The 18,895-nt window shown below is 36.3% G+C and overlaps 4 protein-coding genes across 4 annotated transcripts; 3 read left to right on the plus strand and 1 right to left on the minus strand.

Moving 5' to 3' along the window:
* Positions 1-1,872: 1,872 nt before the first annotated feature.
* Positions 1,873-3,690, plus strand: LOC106409253 (auxin-responsive protein IAA29-like). Its single transcript, XM_013849911.3, has 4 exons — positions 1,873-2,677; positions 2,875-3,176; positions 3,307-3,397; positions 3,544-3,690. The coding sequence occupies exons 1-4, from the start codon at positions 2,403-2,405 to the stop codon at positions 3,617-3,619; spliced, it is 744 nt and encodes a 247-aa protein (XP_013705365.2). The 5' UTR covers positions 1,873-2,402; the 3' UTR covers positions 3,620-3,690.
* Positions 3,691-5,576: 1,886 nt separating this feature from the next.
* Positions 5,577-7,121, minus strand: LOC106408594 (glycosyltransferase BC10-like). Its single transcript, XM_013849334.3, has one exon. It carries the CDS (start codon positions 6,884-6,886, stop codon positions 5,735-5,737), a length of 1,152 nt encoding a protein of 383 aa, XP_013704788.2. The 5' UTR covers positions 6,887-7,121; the 3' UTR covers positions 5,577-5,734.
* Positions 7,122-8,644: 1,523 nt separating this feature from the next.
* LOC106407482 lies at positions 8,645-10,282 on the plus strand. The gene is made up of 4 exons (XM_013848350.3): positions 8,645-8,897; positions 9,008-9,122; positions 9,415-9,529; positions 9,609-10,282. Exons 1-4 carry the CDS (start codon positions 8,797-8,799, stop codon positions 10,025-10,027), a joined length of 750 nt encoding a protein of 249 aa, XP_013703804.1. The 5' UTR covers positions 8,645-8,796; the 3' UTR covers positions 10,028-10,282.
* A 1,824-nt stretch (positions 10,283-12,106) lies between these two features.
* LOC111207622 (G-type lectin S-receptor-like serine/threonine-protein kinase SD2-5) lies at positions 12,107-18,470 on the plus strand. The gene has a single exon (XM_022705843.2). It carries the CDS (start codon positions 15,832-15,834, stop codon positions 18,331-18,333), a length of 2,502 nt encoding a protein of 833 aa, XP_022561564.2. The 5' UTR covers positions 12,107-15,831; the 3' UTR covers positions 18,334-18,470.
* The last annotated feature ends 425 nt before the right edge of the window (positions 18,471-18,895 follow it).

Raw genomic sequence — 18,895 nt, forward strand, 5'->3', positions numbered from 1 at the left:
AAAAAAACAGCCCAAAATCACTAGCTACTATCCAATTTTTGTCTATATTCCTTGCACAATTTGATGTTGTTTCAGCTAAAACTCTCGATGGTTATAAGAATTTAACGCCGCAAGCATGAACAAGTCTCCATTGTTTTTGAGGTTTTGCTACCTTTTAGTAACTAAAAATATTAATAAATTTTTTTAAAAACCCAGATCGATCCCACGAACTAGACTATAAGTGTGAATGTGGTTCCGACAAGAGTCATATGGTCCCTTCAACTTTTAAAGCCCATAACTTCAGTGGTCGACCCGACACTACGGCACGAGTAGTCACGCACGACTCTCTTCACATTGATATTTCCCCCTCTACTCTCATCTGTTTGGTTGATCTAAAAACATGTAGAGACCAACCAAAGTGTCATATATTATATATGATATGGACTTCATAATCAAGTGTCACTTTCGTTATCCAGATTGATATCGTGCGAACTACTTCTTAAAAGTCAAGTTTCTAATATTGTGTTAGGCACAACATATATCTTTTTACCAACGTTTTTATTAAATTAAATCAAACATATGTCAATACCAAGCTTACAACTGAATTACTAGAGTAAAACAAATATAAGATAATTGAAAGAATTCCAAGACCATATCCTCTTCTGGACTTTATTTACCTTTTTCCTAGTCTTTATGGTATTTTGTTTGATCGACCATATGGTCTAATTCAGTTTTTATACACTTGCTAGTAAAAATCGGATCGGATGTTGGTTATTCGACAAGTCGTCTCCATCATATAGGGGAGGAGGTAACTAGTAAGGCCATGAGTTCTAGTCTGTCATGGTACTGAACCATTGAATTAGAAACTATAAGCTATATCATCAATCCACAATAGTAATGGTTGAAAAAACGAAGCACTTGTGAAATAAATGTTTTACGAAAAAAGGAAAATGTTCCTTCCCAAAGAGGGCAGTGTAATCAAGCTCAGGATGGGCAGACAGTTAATAGCCTTTATTCATAAGTTGATCTGAACTCTTCCCCAAATATTTTACTGAAGTTGCATAGTGAATCAACAGAAGTGTGTAGTGATAGTTGTCTCTTGAAAGGTTAAGAATATTGCGACAAGCTCAAAAAAAGAAGAAGTGGAGTTTGTAATTGGGTAACATGATTCTCAAGAGTCAAATAGAAACATTGGATGTAAACAAAAGTATGGGACGTTGTCCGTTCCAACATTAACCAAACTTGTCTATTAAAATTCATGTTAGTTGGGTGTTGCATGTCTAAATTCGTTGAATCATGTGTCCCTTGAAGATGCATGCTCTTGTTTCTAGCTTAGAAGTATAAAATATAAATACACTTTTCATTTCTTTAGTTGTTTGGTTTGCTTATCTTAATAAGTACGCTAATTGGATATTGTGATAAATAGGAATTAGTGATGCAAACATGGAAAATCAGATAAAGTCAACCAAAAGAACTAAATCGTTTACAAATTTATATGACTAATGTTATTAATTAATAATTTATCCTAGGAGAAAATGTATTTACAAAGTCCATGCATATATACTATCGATTATAGTTTTTTCAATTTCTGTGTATGCGAATGTGTAATTTGCAATGAAATAAAAAAAAAAAAAAAATCTAATGTATACAGAAGTTGAATAAGAAACAAGTAACTATCATAAGATTGTATTTTATATTCAAAAATCATAGCAATTTAAATAAAATAATGTAGAAATATGTTAGCATCAAATGTTGGGATATTGGCCGACCTGAACTCAATAAATGTCGGAAGTCATTCATTTTCTCCCAAAAGACAAAGGTCCTTGTTTCTCTTGTTTCATTAATAGTTGTAAATGCTTTTTCACGATTGCTAGTCTGTTTAACAGGTTAAGTATAGTAACGACTCTATAAGTATCTTCACCCAAACCTATTTCGTTGAGGGAACGTTTTTACGTATTTTAATCATGTTGGCTATGAATTATAATACGATATAACTCAGATTTTGAAGATGAGAGCTTTTTCTCTAGTCAAATATATGTTCTGGACTCCTAGTTGTTGGTCTAAGAAAATTTATATGAACTATATAGTTGAGGAGTCAAGGGAAACAAATTGTTAGTATTCTAATATTTGATTGATTAGTTTAGTTTATATAGTATCGTGTTGCTTAAGATACCATAAAGACACATCCATGACGACATCTATATTTTTGTGCGACAAAATATATAATAATTTAAACCTATCAAACATGGATATTTACGATAAAGCCACGCACTCCTCCTTCACTTTTGTACTCTTTCCTTTTACTATAAATAGGGAATACTCATGGTCCTCTAATTAAGCAACCATCCACACAACCTTTTCCAGAGCCAGACAACAAAAGAATATACACTTTTAGTTTCATCAAAGACGAAGCTGCACTAGAAATGGAGTTGGATCTTGATCTCTCTCTTTCACCTCATACTAATTCTTCAAAATTCGGGTTTTGCTTTGACCTCAACAAGCATTGCGCGACTGAGGGAATGCTTGTTGAGGTCGTTCACTACGAGAAAACGAAACAAACGCGTTTTGAGTCGATGTTTTGGTTGGACAATATGGAAGAAGATTGTTATGTACCAAAACCATGTTCGTTTTCTTTGAATGGCCAGCCAGACGAGGAAGATGAAGATCCTTTGGAATCCGACTCTACTATTGTTGACGAGTGAGTAACAAACTATATTTTTGACAATACTTAGGTTAACTATATAAGTTAATTTAACATTTTACCAAAGAAATTTATATAAGTTTCTTCGAATATTCTGTTGCGTATTTATACAAAGTATGCATGGAGGGATTATAATTCATAACACTCATTCAAAACAAAAGAATTCTCATAACATTTAAAACAATTTTGTATAGTGAGGAGGAAGATGGCGAAGTCGTGGGGTGGCCACCAATAAAGTCATGTATGACAAAGTATCATAATTACCGTCATAGTCGTAATCACCCATATCACCATCATGGTAGGAGGATCAACATACCTAATCCTACGGCTACAATTATCGGACTTAGACCGTCATCGTCATCAACATCATCACCGAGATCATCAATGTATGTTAAGGTGAAGATGGATGGTGTCGCAATAGCTAGAAAGGTGGACATCAAGCTTTTCAACTCTTACGAGTCTCTCACTAACTTCTTGATCACCATGTTTACTCAATGTGAGTACTAATTTAAGTATTTAAAATGCATTAAAACGTATACACTCTCCTAAACCTATAAACGAATGAAAGCATGACATATAACCTCTCAATAGTCTTCTTGATATTGAATACAATTTTGTTTTGTCAGACCAAAATTGTGATAGAGAAGATACAAGTTACAAATTCACCTTCCAGGGGAAAGAGGGCGACTGGCTATTACTAGGGGATGTTCCATGGAAGTACGTTTACTTCTCTGTGTTTAATATTTCAAATTTCTACCTAGTTTCATAAATATATACATAGTTTTTAGGTGATGGACATTATTTTAATATTCGGATAAGGGTGACTGGCATATTAATATCTAGAATCTGTTTTGGTTTTGCAGGATCTTTGCTGAGTCTGTTCATCGAATATCAATAATTAGAGATTGCCCGTGTGCATACACACGGCTGTTGTTCTAAAAATAACTCTTTCAAAGTAATTATTATTTTGTAATTAAAATGTCTACATTATCAGATTTCCACTCGATTTATCTGCCTCTAGTATCACTTATTATGAATTATGGCTAAACATGCACGGAAGGGTAATGACATTTCCTTTATAAGAATTCAGTGATCTACTTAAGGATCAGGCTCGGCAACTAAATAAGCTTTTAGACATTATTACATCAATCCTTTGTTGCATTTGAAATTTAATAGACTTGTTTACTTCAAAAACAAGAAAAAAAAAGAAAGAGAAACATAAACTGTGATGATGATTGCTACGCTGCTTCTTTTATCATACCACCTCCTTCGTATGTGCAAATGGCTGAGATGGACAAAAAGCAATACTATTGACTCAAGAGAAGCAGTTGTGGCAGCAATTTCAGCAAGAAGGGATGAGAGGTCAAGCTAGTTTGGCTAAGACGAGTCCGGTTCTAACCGCAATGCCTTATGGAATGCTACCGGTTAATGGGATTGGACATCCACCGATGGAGTATTATTACAACAACCCGTACTGATTCACTTTTGTTCTTTTCTTACATAAATATATTTCGACCAATATAATAGACGATACCTCACATTTCTTGTGTTATAGTCCGGTTTGTTCTTATATTCTTTGGGTCTTGACTCTGCTTGAATCTGTGAGACCTTCTGCTCTCTTGCATTTGATTAATAAAGTCATTTAAACCTTTTCTGGAATTTTTATAAGTTTCGTAATACACCGTATTCTTATGAGATAGTAGTCCTTGTTGTTTCCTTGTACTTTATACAACTTAGCCTTGTTAAGTTTGAGCGGGGGTGAAGCTAGTGATTGGTAAATATACATGTTTCTTTGGTTTGTTTTAATAACCTATTGTCAAATTTTCAGGTGACTAAACTTGTTTGTGTCGCCTATCTGATGTTTTCTTGTAATCAAACAGAGTATGGTCTATAATGTTCTCTTGTATGTCAGTTTCCCTGCCATATAAATCATAGTTTTCGACGGTTAAACCAAAGAAAATTAATATAATCTGAATAATAAAACAAACCAACGAATTGACATCATAATCTCTATTAATATAGATTAACATAACAATGTCCGTCTTACCTGCTCTTAACATAGATAATTTCATTACCACTTGCTCCATAAAACAGAGGAAGCAAATGAAGAACATGAACATTTCTCTCATTGCATTCCTCTGGCTTTGATTCTTTCACTTGTAAATATCTTAAACTTAATGGATAATTAACTAGGAATTTGCTGAATTCCATTTGAGATGTACTCAAAGATCAAAACAACATTTTGGTACGTGCATTGTGCACACGTACTAATTTTTTTATATATTACATTGATGAGTGATTGTGAGGTGAATGAGATTAATTGATTCGGTTAGTTTTAAGCAATTTCTCAAGAGAACAGTAATCCTAAATCGTAGACTATGAACTATATAAAGGATGTTAAGCCCATATAACAAACAAACAAAAATCATCAATATACAAATTTTAATTACCATTCTTTATTAGTCTATCACACAATTCAGGGTTTGTAACTGTTAAATTCTCGTAATTTTTTTTGGAAAAGTAAAAAGGGAGAAAGCATTATGGCTGTGTGTGTTCTTTAACCAACAGCCAAACTCGAGTGTTGACTGTTTGACAAATCTAAGTCCCATCTTCCGCAAACTCAATACCCAAAATTTAGGATCTTTAAACAACACGATTTATAAAATTGATATCAATTTTTTTGGTATAACTTAATACTGTACATTATCCATTTCATTTTTTAGGTTTCTCTGTCCACAGTGAAGATAACAACCAAAGTCTAAATAAAAGTCAAAACACACTATGAAGATATAAAGGAATAATAACAATAAAATCCAATATTACCGACTAGATTTTCTGACATCATCATTAGTAGTGTGATATGATTAACTTCAGTTGCGAATTTATGAGGTTGAGATTCGAGTAATTTTTTACGTCTGACTCAGCATCAAACAAGATAATGATAGACTGGGTTTTTTTTTGTTTTTCCCAGCTACCCTTTTAATTACATTTATTTTATCCAACTTTAAAACAAAAACTAAACCTAAATTTACAACAACGGCATCAGCGAACCATTCACGCATCACAAGCCGAGTCATTGAACAACACACTCCTAGCCATACCCAACAACGGCTCGAGCGCTTCAGGAGAAAACTTCCTAGCGAACAGAAAAGGATCACTCCGCTTACTCACAGACCAATCTGAACCGTTGATTCCATCCTCACCGTATCTCGGTCTAGACTTCCTCAGCCGCACGATCAGCTCAGGCACAACTTCCTCCGCCTCGTACATCCTCGGGTGACCTCCGTCGTTGACGGTCCAGTCCACGTGAGTCAGAGTAGCGGGAACACACCCGCGCGGGTCCCTCAAATTCACAAGGGTGGGAAAGTAATTCTCCTCGGGATAGCACGTGTCTTCCCTCACGCACGTCTTGTTGAACTTCTCCCATATCCGCCGATCACGCGCCACCATGCGCGCGTGCCTCCTCGTCAAGGCCCAGAACTGAGACCCGATCCGAAAATCCTCCAGCTTCACCTCGGGGAGCATCGCGTCGTCTCCGCGCGCCGCCCACCTCTCGAGCTGCCACGGCTCGTCTTTGAGTATCTCGATGAAGCTCTTCCGTGAGGAGACAAGAGTCTTGTAAGTGAAGTCGAATGAGCGGATGGGAACGCACGAAGGCGAGAAGAGGGCAAAAATGTAATTCTGCGGATCGTCGAGAAGCGCGTGTGCCAATAACCGACGCGCCGCAGCGGCGAGAGTTGGTGTGTATCGCTCCGAGCGTTTTGAGTGAATCACCCGGTTTGAAAACACTCCGGAGAAAACCGGGTCGTAGTCCCGGGTCGGATCCGCGTGGATGTAGACATTGTAGAGATCCTTGAAGGAGCTTCCGTTGAAGAACATCTCCCACAGAGGCGCGAACGGGAGAGGCGTCGTGGTTATATACATAAACGCCACTTTCCGGGTCGACCCGGGCGGGTGATTCGGGTTTACTTGTGAAGCGAGTCGGAGAAGCGGTTCGTCGTCTTTGGGGATAGGAGGTGCGATACGAAGCGGCGGAGAAGAAGCGTCGGGGACGTTTCGGGCGTAAAGAGAGAAGACGGAGAGAGAGCGGAAACCAAACTCCGGCGAGGCGACGCCGGTGAGTTCTCGCTGGACTGTGAAGATGACTGCGACTGGTAGACAGAGAAACAAAGCGCAGAAGAGAGGGAACAGCGTCGGAGACAGCATATCTCTCGCCGGAAAGATTAAAAAACCAGTGACTGCTTTTTACTTTGTAGAGAGAGAAACAAAGTGGAGTATGATTAGAATCGATGATACATTTTTCTAGAGTGAGAGAGTGGGATTTGGTGCAACTTGTATTAATAAAATTTAGAGTACTAATTATGGAAATTTTCAATTCAATTCAATGGCATTTCATATTTGGAATTTATGACTTTTTTCAACAGAAAGATTATTTGTTTCGCATTTTCATTTAATAACGGTCTTTGTTTCTCTTCGCCACTAATTCTCTTAATTTGTTCACTACGTGTACTATCTATCCAAAATTAGAATATGAAGAATTAAATATGTTGATTGTGCTAGTCCGTTTGCTATATAATATGACTAAATCATAGGCCAACAAAGTGAATGCATACGAATTTATTCGTTGATTAAAGTTAAAGACAGCATTAAACAGAGTCATTAAATATTCGATTATGTGTACACACGTCTTTAGTCTTCATACACGTGGTATGATGTATTGTAGCCGATAATTGACATGTACGTGAAGTTTCGTAATCGATCCGTTTCAGGCAAACGTTTTCATCTCGAACTTAACATCTTTGCTGGATGGATACGAGCTACCGTGCTGTGTAACCACGTGGCCTGCATGCATTAGGATTGGGCCTTCAAATCTGACTTTTGGGCCTTGCTTCCAGTTCCAGTAACGACTACGTGAGAGACTTGCGTGGTTTAAGTTCTAGTTAGGGTCTTTAATGATATTTTCAAAGCTTTTATTTATTTTTTGTGTCTGCTCAGTTATGATCTTCGGCGTGTTCGTTTACATGTCGCGCGACCTGCGACCTGCGACATGCGACTTGCGACTAATCGCAGGTCGCATGTTGTTGTTCGTTTCGCTGTCGCGTAACATGCGACCTGCGATTGGTCTCAAGTCGCAAGTTGCAGGTTGTTGTTCGTTTTGATGTCGCGCGACCAGTCGCGGGTTCCCAATTAAGTCGCCCGAAAAAACAGCGACTAAAAATTAAGAAAATTTTGATCGCGCGACTGGTCGCAGGTCGCAGATCGCAGGTCGCGCGACACGTAAACGAACATAGTTTTAGTCGCAGGTCGCAGGTTTAGTCGCAGGTCGCAAGTCGCAAGTCGCGCGACACGTAAACAAACGTAATCTTAGTCGCAGGTCGCGCGACACATAAACGAACATGGCCTTCTTGTCTTTGTCGTCATCGTGAATGTTTCAGTGTCAGAGAAAATTATAGCGAAAGGCTAGAAGTAGTGGTGGTACGAATTCTGAAGAATTGTTTTTTTCTTTATTTCACTGCACACGAATATTTTATTTTTCCTAAAGAGAACAATTAGAGCGAATGTTTGAAAACGTAGTGAAGTTGCTTTAATACCAGAGAGTGAAAAAACGTTTAAATAAATTTCCCATAAGGACGTAGAACAAATTATTCTTACACTAGTATGAATCTCAACTACTATATAGTTAGGTTTAAATAATTTGGCATCTATTGTTTGAATCTTACAGTTGCAAATTGCAATAAAGCTTTACATTTAAGTACTAATGCAAATGTAGATCCTATTTATAACTAAGATATGGTTGGTGTTTGGCATTTTATAGCTCAAAAGAATATAGAATGGGTTAGTTGGTTATATATAATTTGGTGAATGCTCTCTAGTTCTTTATAGTTATATATTGGAAAGGATAATCTAAAAAATAATGGACTGCAACACTATAGACTTATATTATAGAGTAGGCCGGACCATAAAAATAAAAAAACATTGTAAACCGGAACGAACCGGGGCCAACTATCTCTCCCCCTCCACTTAAATTATTGAGTGAGCAGTGTAAGGAGGGGAAGAAAAACAATCTGACTTTGTCTTTTCTCTCTCTTATAGAAAGTGGTGGAAGAGAAGAGAAGATGCCGAGGCCAGGGCCAAGACCGTACGACTGTATCAGAAGAGCTTGGCATAGTGACACACACCAACCCATGAGGGGTTTGCTCATCCAAGAGATTTTCAGGTCATCTTCTTTCTTCTCTCTCTATCACTTTGTATCCATCTGTGTGTGCATGTGTCCTTTCTCTGTTTTTTCTGCTCATTTTTTTCTTTTGAACTGTTTTTTTTTTGTAGGATTGTTTGTGAGATTCACAGCCAATCCACCAAGAAGAACACTGAATGGCAAGAGAAGCTCCCTGTGGTTGTCTTGAGAGCTGAAGAAATCATCTATTCCAAAGCCAATTCTGAGGTTTCTTTATTTATATAACATTTTAGTTTCTCAGTTTGGGTTTTGTATAGTTTAAGTTAGTTGTTGTGGAACAGAAAAGCTACTCACTAAAACCAGTGACCCTCTTTGAACTGTGAGACTGATTTAGTCTTTACTTGTGATGATATACTCTTATCTAATAATGAACATTGGAACTTATGTCACTGTGTATTTACTTGGTTAATAGATTTGTTACTAATCTTATATACTCCATCTAATAATGAACACTGAGTCCAACTTAGTTGAGTCTTGACTATTTGCTTTACATCTTTAGGCTGAGTATATGGACATGAATACACTTTTAAACCGTGCCAACGACGCTATTAACACCATAATCCGACTGGATGAAACCACTGAAACTGGAGAATATCTTCAGCCTTGTATTGAAGGTATACACATTCTTAATATTAGATACTCTGAATTCTTCTTGGCTCAGATCAATGAGGGAACTCTTGTTTTGTTTTGTAGCTGCTTTGCATTTAGGCTGCACGCCAAGAAGAGCTTCAAGAAGCCAAAGGAACATAAACCCCAGATGTTATCTTAGCCAGGACTCAACTAACTTAGACAACGTCATTTCGCCGCAATACCAAGTCTTCATGAAACAGAACAACTTTGCTCCAAAGACTCTTCCGGTTATGACTTTTCACAGCGATGTTCCGGTCAAGAAATGCCCTGTCTCCAAGTACTCAAGCTACCCTTTATGCTATTCACTCAGAGTTCCTTCTTTGCCAGTCAATGTCACTGACTCGTGCAAGTCCAACAAGAAGATCAGACCTGTGAGTGTGAAAGATGCAACTAATGGCATTGCCTTTGGTGGTTGTGATTTATCTCTGCGCTTAGGCCCTCTTGGAGATGATATCAGATCTCCTTCTCAAAAAATGGAGTAAGTTAAGCAGCAACAACAACAAGAGCTGATAATTCAGAACAGAATTGGGGTTTTGACTATAGAGAGACTTGTGTAATAGAATGGGTTTTAGTTAGCTCATTTAGTTCATCTTTAGGTCTTAGTTGTCGTTAGATGTAAATAGAGAGAGTGATGAGGAAAACAGATCAGTCTTCTTCTTGTCTTGCATCAATCTAGAATCTTCAAACTTCATGTACTTTAATTTAAAAGCAAGATTTTGAAAAATAATGAGTCTACATATGTGCTTTCGCAACAAATACATAAAAAATCATTACAAGATCTAATGAAAGTTGTGTGATAGTAGCTTGCTTCAGTTGACGTAGCTGCACAACAGAGTCTTAGGCGCCATTGATATAACTCTGGTTAGCTCTTGTGATATGGGTTTATCTGGGTCAGCTGATTATATAGAACTCAGCTTAGGCCCATTTAGTAGCAACACCATTCTCTATGGAGCAGCTAGTTGAGAAAGTTTAAGCATACATTTGTTTAATTGTATTTCATAAATTAGTTGCGTAGTTTAATAACATTTAGATTAAGTAAACGGTAGATTGTTCTGTCATTTCAGTACCATCCAGCTGTGCTACATATAGACTCGAATTTGAATCTGGGAAGAAAAAACTTAGATGCAAAAACTATCTCTTTTTTTTTTTTTGGTTCAAAGATGCAAAAACTATCTCAACAGCCACATCTCTTGTATAGAAATGCATACAAATTTACAAATGCACTTGAAGATATTATAACATAGAATAAAGTAAAAATGTTTCCCTTGTGTAGTCCATTGTTGAAAAATGGCAAAGTAAGATTTGAAAATGGCTATTTTTTTGTAATTTACTAATTTCCTCACAAAAGTAATTTGTCGCTGGAGTTTGAGTTAGACCTTTCTTTCTCATTGCACAGCCTTGTACATTATTATATACATCACTGCAAGATTCAAAATAATAATATGTCTTACCTAAAAGTTGATCCAAGTAGTTTAAATTACTTAAATGTGTGACCAATTGCCTCTCGACGTATTGGTTTGACAAGAAAAGACTGGTTCTCACTGATTTTAATTATTTATTCTTGGAATCAAGCGACCCATTATTAGTTAATTAGTCCTAGTTTATAAAAGAGAAAACAGAGAGAAATCTAAGTTTATACTAGGCCTGGGCATTTCGGGTATCGGTTCGGTTCGGTTCGGGTATTTCGGGTTTCGGATAGTTCGGATAGGGGCTAGAAGATCCATTTAGTACTCGACCTATTTTCGGTTCGGTTCGGTTCGGATAGTTTCGGGTTCGGTTCGGTTCGGATAGTAAATGTAGGAACCGGAAAATATCCATAAGAAGTTCGGTTCTCATTTGGATCCGGTTCGGGTTCGGATAGTTCGGGTAGTTTGGATAATTTGGATAAAATATTGGTTATTTAAGATAAAATATCAAATAATTAGGATGATTTAGATAAAAAATTTGGATATTTCGGATTACTTTGGATATTTCGGATAAAAATATCCGTATAGTTTCGGATACTTTCGGGTAGTTTGGATACTTTATAATAAATTAGTTATCCTCAACTATTTTCAAATATTTTTAATAGAATTTTAAATTAAAAATATATATTTAGTGATGTTATATGTATATATAATTAATATTTTTATATATTCGGGTACCCGTTCGGTTCTCGGTTCGGTTCCGGTTCGGTTCGGTTATTTCGGATATAAAAATATAGGAACCGTTCGGGTATTTGAGGGTATTGGTCCGGTTCCGGTTTCGGGTATTTCGGTTCGGTTCCGGTTCGGTTCTTCGGTTCCGGTTATTTTGCCCAGGCCTAGTTTATACGTTGGCGGCTTCCACGTTCGTGATGATATCAAATGAGATCATTTGTATGATTGTAGTGCCAGAGACATGACGAACTATACCCATATGTTAAGATAGGATCTATAATTTTATATTATATTATATGATATGATAAGATCAGGTTTGCTTATATATGTTCTTGCAACTGTAGACACACATGTCTAATACATAATAATGTACACATTCACAAAGTCATGATATAAACTTATAATTACATATTTTGATGAAAAATGTATGCATGAAAAAGCTGCTTTGTTATTGTTTATGTATCAAAATATCAGATTCTTGTGATCTTTTTTCTATGGCGTTATAAGATTAAATCTTGAGACATAACAGATGTATCCAACCACTATTTAGACCACTACACCAGAGCATGCAGAATGCCAATGCTTTGATGTTTATATTATAAAGTGGTTTTGGGATCATATTTTTTTACTTGTTTCAAGAATCCAAAACATAGCAAATTCTCTCTGATTTCATAATGAAATGTCTTTTACGAAAATTACTACATTTTCGCGTTAAGAATTACAATTAGCATTTTTTTTACAATTATTATAATAATTATTTAAACGGGTTATCAAAATATTTCTTACCTTTTCATTAGGATCTATAAAGTTTGTTGTCAGACTCGGAACTGCATCCAACTCAAATATGTAATCTGGCTTTGTTTTGTTTTGAATCTCAGTTTTATTTGATTTCAATATTTATAAAATCACAATTAGCATTTTTAGAACTCTTTAATTTGATATGATTGGTTAATATACATGTTTCAAATTATATTTACCAGGTGAATTGCAGCCATACATTCACACTAACTTTGTCTAAATAATTGATAATGTTAGTAAATTCAATAAGATACATAATGCATACATGTCAACATGTATTTGATAAAGCAACTCCACATATATATTTGAAGTAATAAAGGGTTTGAAAACATTTTAAAAGAGAGAGCTTATAAGTAAAATGATTTATTGATTTGGAAAGAAAATACTTCTAGAATAAGATGAGAACATAGTTATGACATATATTGATAATTGATATTATATAGTGTAAATGCTGATTTTTGACCCAAAGAAACAAATAGTGTAAGTGCTGACAATAATACATATCCAATATACATACATAAATGTGTACATATAGTACAATAGAGATAATGGAAAATGCATGTTTGAGGAAGTTGCATTTAAGGTTACTTAAAGACATCTCGGGCTGACATTGTTTAGACCACATTGAATGCTATACTTTGACTATTGCGTCTTGTTTTCTATTTCAGATAAATTTAACTTTTATGATTCAAGTTTTTTTTTCGTTTTCCACTAGTATTAAAATATGTAATATGATTCGCCAATAACTAATAATTAGAGATTTGAATGGGCATTGATGATTGCAGGTCATTAAAACGAAAGTTAACACCCAACTATAGTGTATTTGAGCAATTAATATTAATTAGAATGAAAATTTATAGTAAAGCATACCCCTCAAAATAATATATTGGTCCCATCCAAAGAATCCGTGGATGCAAAAGTCGATCATGTATATACTCTAGTGTAGCTAAACATATTAGCTACATATAAAAAAAAATTGAGATGATTAACTTATCTACAATGAGGAACAAATAAAACATACTCCATCTGTTCCTGAAAGTAAGATTTTTTAGAGTATGCACGCTTATTAAAAATTTAATAAATGTTTATAATTTAATTTATTTTTTACTTTATTATATACTTTCCAATAACTTTCCACCAATGAAATTTAATCAATTCAAATATTCTCAATTAATGTTCCTCAAAAGTGTAAAAAAGTACCTTAATAATATAGAAAATCTATATTTGTGGAACAAGAAAAAAACCTAAAACATCTTACTTTCGGAAACGGATGTAGTATGATTTATAAATTGTGGGAGGTTTAAAACACAAAGATTAGGTATACATCTTGTGTTGTGTAATACTAGTTAATTAATAAAAATGACATTAAGAATATGTGATTTTAATTAATCATGATTTCACAGAAAAAAACATTTTGTTATAAGAATGTGTGATTTTAATTAAACCATTGGTATTGCGAATTTCCATTGCCAATATCTGATTTAATCTGCAAGTGATATTAATTCATCTGCATCATGATTCCTATGATTATTGGATTAGTTAAGAGCAAGTTTATTGATGTCCTTTAAAGAAAAGTTGTTAAGCATAATTACACTTAAAATAAAGGAAAAAATGAAGAAAAGAGGTGGAACGTACCTTATTTAAGCAAAGGAATGGACGTTGCTTCCATTACTTCTTCATCTTTTGTTTGTCTCTCTCTATGACCCCACTTAAGAGACATTTAAGAGTTTTACCATTAAACATGCTCAAGGCTCCAAAATCAGAATGTAGATACCGGTGTGTGAATCATGTGTTGTTGTTCTCTGTCAAATAACAATAAATCATAGTATTTGTTTGAAGAAAGAGCTGATAGAAAAGTATTAATATCACTTGATCCCATATCATAAATGATAACTGAAAAGCATATGTTCTTGTTATTATTTTTAAACAAAATAGAACATACAATAGAAGAATAACATGCAGGTAGTATAAATATATTACATAGTATATTTGAGACATACAGTGGCTTAGCACTGATGTTCAATAACGTAGGCCGTTGAAAAAGAGGTTGATGATAACCATTACGTCAAACCAAACAACATCGTCGGTGGTGAAAAATGAGTACTTTGGTTTTGTTCTCTACTGAGGATTGACACATTAGCCACTATCATGGACTGTAAATTTAAACTCATAAACCTTCTTCTAAAAGTGCCCTTTCTGCTTTTAACATTTCATGTAATAAAATAAACTTGTGTAATACATTTGCTGACAAATAAACAAGTTAGGTATTATTTTCATGTCCATGGTAAAGAAAAAAAGGAAGTAGCTATGTGTTCAAACTAGACAACAACAACAAACCCACGCTTTGACATTGGCTGATCCCTCTTTGAATCCCCCGTGACTAAAAAAAGAGGAAAGAGAAAGTCGTCTGAATTACAATATTTCATGCCAAGATTAACAAAACAAAAATTTTACAAAAAAAAAAAGAGAAAAATGAAGATAGATGCTCCAGCTTGTAATTTGTTTAAGGGGGCTTCATTTAAAGCAGAGTAGATAACAGAGTGTAATGGTTTTCCACAGTTTTTCATTAATCCATTCATATCTTGACCAAAAAAAATAAAAAGCCATTCATATAAGTTTATGTTTTCAGGTGAAAATAAATACACTAGTTCTACCAAAAAGTATAGATTTTACAACCAAAGAATTCGACCCAAAAAAAAACAAACATAAAGAAAGACAGAAGTTACTTCCATTACAATCAATTAGATCGGTCTTCTTCTTCCACTTTGAAAAGTCGTAACATGTTTGGTTAAAAAGAGAAATGACCCAAGTGGTCGGATCTGTCCAAAATTAGTTGCGACGGTCACAAGCGGCAAAGATAAAAAAGCAAACAGATTTGAAGGAAACGGCTCAAAGAGAGTTTTGATTAAGACTCTCGCATCTCTCTCTCTCTCTGTTTCAGACCCACTTGTCGTCTTCCCTTCCTCTCTATCACAGACCAAACTTAAAACATCATTAAATGTAAGACAGAGAGGCAAACACAAAACCCTAGTTTTCCCCTAAAAGTAATCCAACTTCTGCGTTTTAATCTCTCTCTCCTTATTCCTTCCCGTCTGAAAGTTTAGAGCTTTGTAACAAGGCGCAAGCGAGTTCTTATTTCTCTGTTTTGATTCTCTACTGATTCTTCTCCGACACAGAATCTTCTTGTTCTGTTTTGTTATGCATACTGTTCACATGTCAAGTCTCTAAAATTTGTCTTTTTCTATCTTTCTGGGAATATATATATATTTTTTTATCTCTCAGATCCATTGACTTGATCCACAAGTTTAGATCTTTTTCAAGATTTAATACTTGTCCGGTCGTGTAAAATAATGGGTTCCACGATCTTCGAAGCAAAAGCCATGAGAATCTTCTTCACCGTCTTCTTAACATGTCTAGCTCTCTTCCCGGATCCTCTACACGCCGGTGTAGCTAACACTGGGAGCATCACCCCAGGGTTTAGTGGATCTCAGATGAACTACATCAACAACAACGGCATCTTCCTCGAATCCAACAACTCAAACTTTGGTTTCGGCTTCGTAACCACGCAAGATTCCGTCACTCTCTTCACTCTCAGCATCGTCCACCAAGCCAGCTCGAGGGTCATCTGGTCAGCGAACAGAGCTTCCCCTGTTTCGAACTCCGACAAGCTCCAGTTCGAAGCCAACGGAAACGTAGTGCTCCGTAGAGAACAAGGAGGAGGAGAAGGATCCGAGGTTTGGAGATTGGACAGTTCTGGCAAAAACGTCTCGAGAATCGAGCTTCGCGACTCCGGGAACCTCGTTGTTGTTTCCGGTGATGACGGAGCTACGATCTGGGAGAGCTTTGATCATCCAACAGATACTCTGATAACGAATCAAGCCTTTAAACAAGGCATGAAGCTCACTAGCAACCCTTCTCCTTCGAGCAGCGTGAGTTATACTCTTGAGATCAAATCAGGAGATATGGTTTTATCTGTGAACACCTCGTTGACTCCTCAAGTGTATTGGTCTATGGGGAATGAAAGAGGAAAGATCGTTAACAAAGACGGTGTAGTGACGTCATCTTCTCTACTCGGGAACTCGTGGAGGTTCTTTGATGAGAACCGGTCTTTGTTATGGCAGTTTGTGTATTCGGATGATAAAGATGGTAACGCTACTTGGATCGCGGTTTTGGGAAACAACGGTGTGATCACTTTTTCGAATCTCGGCGCTGGTGCGTCTGGAGCTGATGCTTCCACTAAAATCCCAAACGATCAGTGCGCAACACCCGAGCCTTGCGGGCCTTACTACGTCTGTTCTGGTGGTAAAGTGTGTGGATGTGTGTCCGGGTTGTCAAAAGCTCGGTCTGATTGCAAATCCGGGATCGTGTCTCCTTGTAAGAAGAATGAAAACAATGCAACATTGTCTGTGCAGCTTGTGAATGCTGGAGATAAAGTTGACTACTTCGCTCTAGGTTTTGCTACACCCTTCTCCAAGAGAACTAGTCTTGATAGGTGTAAAGAGTTTTGCAACAAGAACTGCTCGTGCCTCGGTCTTTTCTTCCAGAACAGTTCTGGTGACTGCTTCTTGTTTGATTGGATTGGTAGCTTTAGAAACTCTGGAAATGGAGGATCTGGCTTCGTCTCTTACATCAAGGTGGCTACTAATGATTTGGGAGGTGGAGATGATGGGAAACACTTTCCTTATATAGTAATTATTATCTTGGTGACGGTTTTCATCATCTGTGTGTTGATCTTTGCGGCTTTCCGGATTCATAGGAGAAAGAAAATTCTTTTTGATGAGTTAGAACAGAGTTCAGAGGAGGATAACTTCTTGGAGAATCTTTCAGGAATGCCTATCCGGTTCGCTTATAAAGATCTTCAGTTAGCGACGAATAACTTCTCCGTCAAGTTAGGTCAAGGAGGGTTTGGTTCGGTCTATGAAGGGACTTTACCTGATGGTTCTCGTTTAGCTGTTAAGAAGCTTGAAGGAATAGGTCAAGGAAAGAAAGAGTTCAGAGCCGAGGTTAGTATCATCGGAAGCATTCACCATCTACATTTGGTGCGGCTCAGAGGTTTTTGCGTGGAAGGCACGCATAGACTTCTCGCCTATGAGTTCTTAGCTAAAGGCTCGTTAGAGAGATGGATATTCAGGAAAAAAGATGGAGATGTTCTGTTGGATTGGGACACAAGGTTCAATATAGCGTTAGGAACAGCGAAAGGTTTAGCTTATCTACATGAAGATTGCGACGCAAGAATCATCCATTGTGATATTAAACCTGAGAACATCTTGTTGGATGATAACTTCAACGCCAAGGTATCTGATTTCGGACTAGCTAAGCTCATGACACGCGAGCAAAGCCATGTCTTCACGACCATGCGTGGGACAAGAGGCTATCTAGCTCCAGAGTGGATCACAAGCTACGCGATCTCGGAGAAGAGCGATGTTTATAGCTACGGGATGGTGTTGCTAGAGCTGATAGGAGGAAGAAAGAACTATGATCCATCAGAGTCGTCTGAGAAGTGTCATTTTCCTTCTTATGCTTTCAAGATGATGGAAGAAGGGAATCTTTTGGAGATTGTTGATGGGGAGATGAAGAACGTTGATTTGAACGATGAGAGAGTTCAAAGGGCGATGAGAACTGCGCTTTGGTGTATACAAGAGGATATGCATTTGAGACCGTCGATGAGTAAAGTTGTTCAAATGCTTGAAGGTGTTTTCCCGGTGGTGCAGCCTCCGTCTTCTTCAAATTTGGGCTCGAGGCTCTACTCGAGTTCGATCAGCGAGGAAAGCGGTGGTGGTAAGTCGTCTGGACCGACGGATTTTTACAGTGAGAATGATCTATCTGCGGTGAGACTTTCCGGTCCGAGATAGCAGATCTTGTGTTGTATAGACTATTGTGTTGTGTTTAAAATAAGAGAATAGTAGTGTCTCCAGTTTTGTAATGTTCCAAAAAATTTTAAGAAAAAAATCCATTTAATACAAATTTAATTTTAATTGCTAATTTTATACACTGATATTGTCCATTTCCAACTTAGTACATCAACTAAATTTTATTTACATAACAATAAACCAACTTTTGAAGTGTATATCCTTAAAAATATCAAATTAACAGATAGTAAACTTCCATTAAGTCTTATGTTTAATTTTCATTTTTACTGAAAAATATTAATGTTAAACTGGAAATGAACTAAGACCATGATTAACTCGGGGTTCTTAAGATGAAATTTTTAGCGAAAGTTAAAAAACTGTTTTTTAACTTTTAACTAAAAAAAACTAAGAACTAACCAGTTCTTAAATAAGAACTTTAAGAACTAGTTCTTAAATAAGGACTTTAAGAACCGGTTCTTACCTTTTTTAGTTAAAAGTTAAGAAACAGTTTCTTAACTTCCACTAAGAACCCCGAGTTAATCATGCTGTAAGTCGATTAAGTTGA

This window comes from Brassica napus, chromosome C7 (genome assembly GCF_020379485.1).
Source record: "Brassica napus cultivar Da-Ae chromosome C7, Da-Ae, whole genome shotgun sequence".
Classification (NCBI taxonomy): Eukaryota; Viridiplantae; Streptophyta; class Magnoliopsida; order Brassicales; family Brassicaceae; genus Brassica; species Brassica napus.

Excerpts from the sequence above, each read along its gene's own strand:
- LOC106409253 (XM_013849911.3), top strand. The coding sequence starts at position 2,403 with ATGGAGTTGGATCTTGATCTCTCTCTTTCACCTCATACTAATTCTTCA. Across the intron at positions 2,678-2,874 it reads GACTCTACTATTGTTGACGA|TGAGGAGGAAGATGGCGAAG; the intron begins GTGAGTAACAAA and ends AATTTTGTATAG. Across the intron at positions 3,177-3,306 it reads GATCACCATGTTTACTCAAT|ACCAAAATTGTGATAGAGAA; the intron begins GTGAGTACTAAT and ends TTGTTTTGTCAG.
- LOC106407482 (XM_013848350.3), top strand. The coding sequence starts at position 8,797 with ATGCCGAGGCCAGGGCCAAGACCGTACGACTGTATCAGAAGAGCTTGG. Across the intron at positions 8,898-9,007 it reads CTCATCCAAGAGATTTTCAG|GATTGTTTGTGAGATTCACA; the intron begins GTCATCTTCTTT and ends TTTTTTTTGTAG. Across the intron at positions 9,123-9,414 it reads ATTCCAAAGCCAATTCTGAG|GCTGAGTATATGGACATGAA; the intron begins GTTTCTTTATTT and ends TTACATCTTTAG.
- LOC111207622 (XM_022705843.2), top strand. The coding sequence starts at position 15,832 with ATGGGTTCCACGATCTTCGAAGCAAAAGCCATGAGAATCTTCTTCACC.
- LOC106408594 (XM_013849334.3), bottom strand. The coding sequence starts at position 6,886 with ATGCTGTCTCCGACGCTGTTCCCTCTCTTCTGCGCTTTGTTTCTCTGT.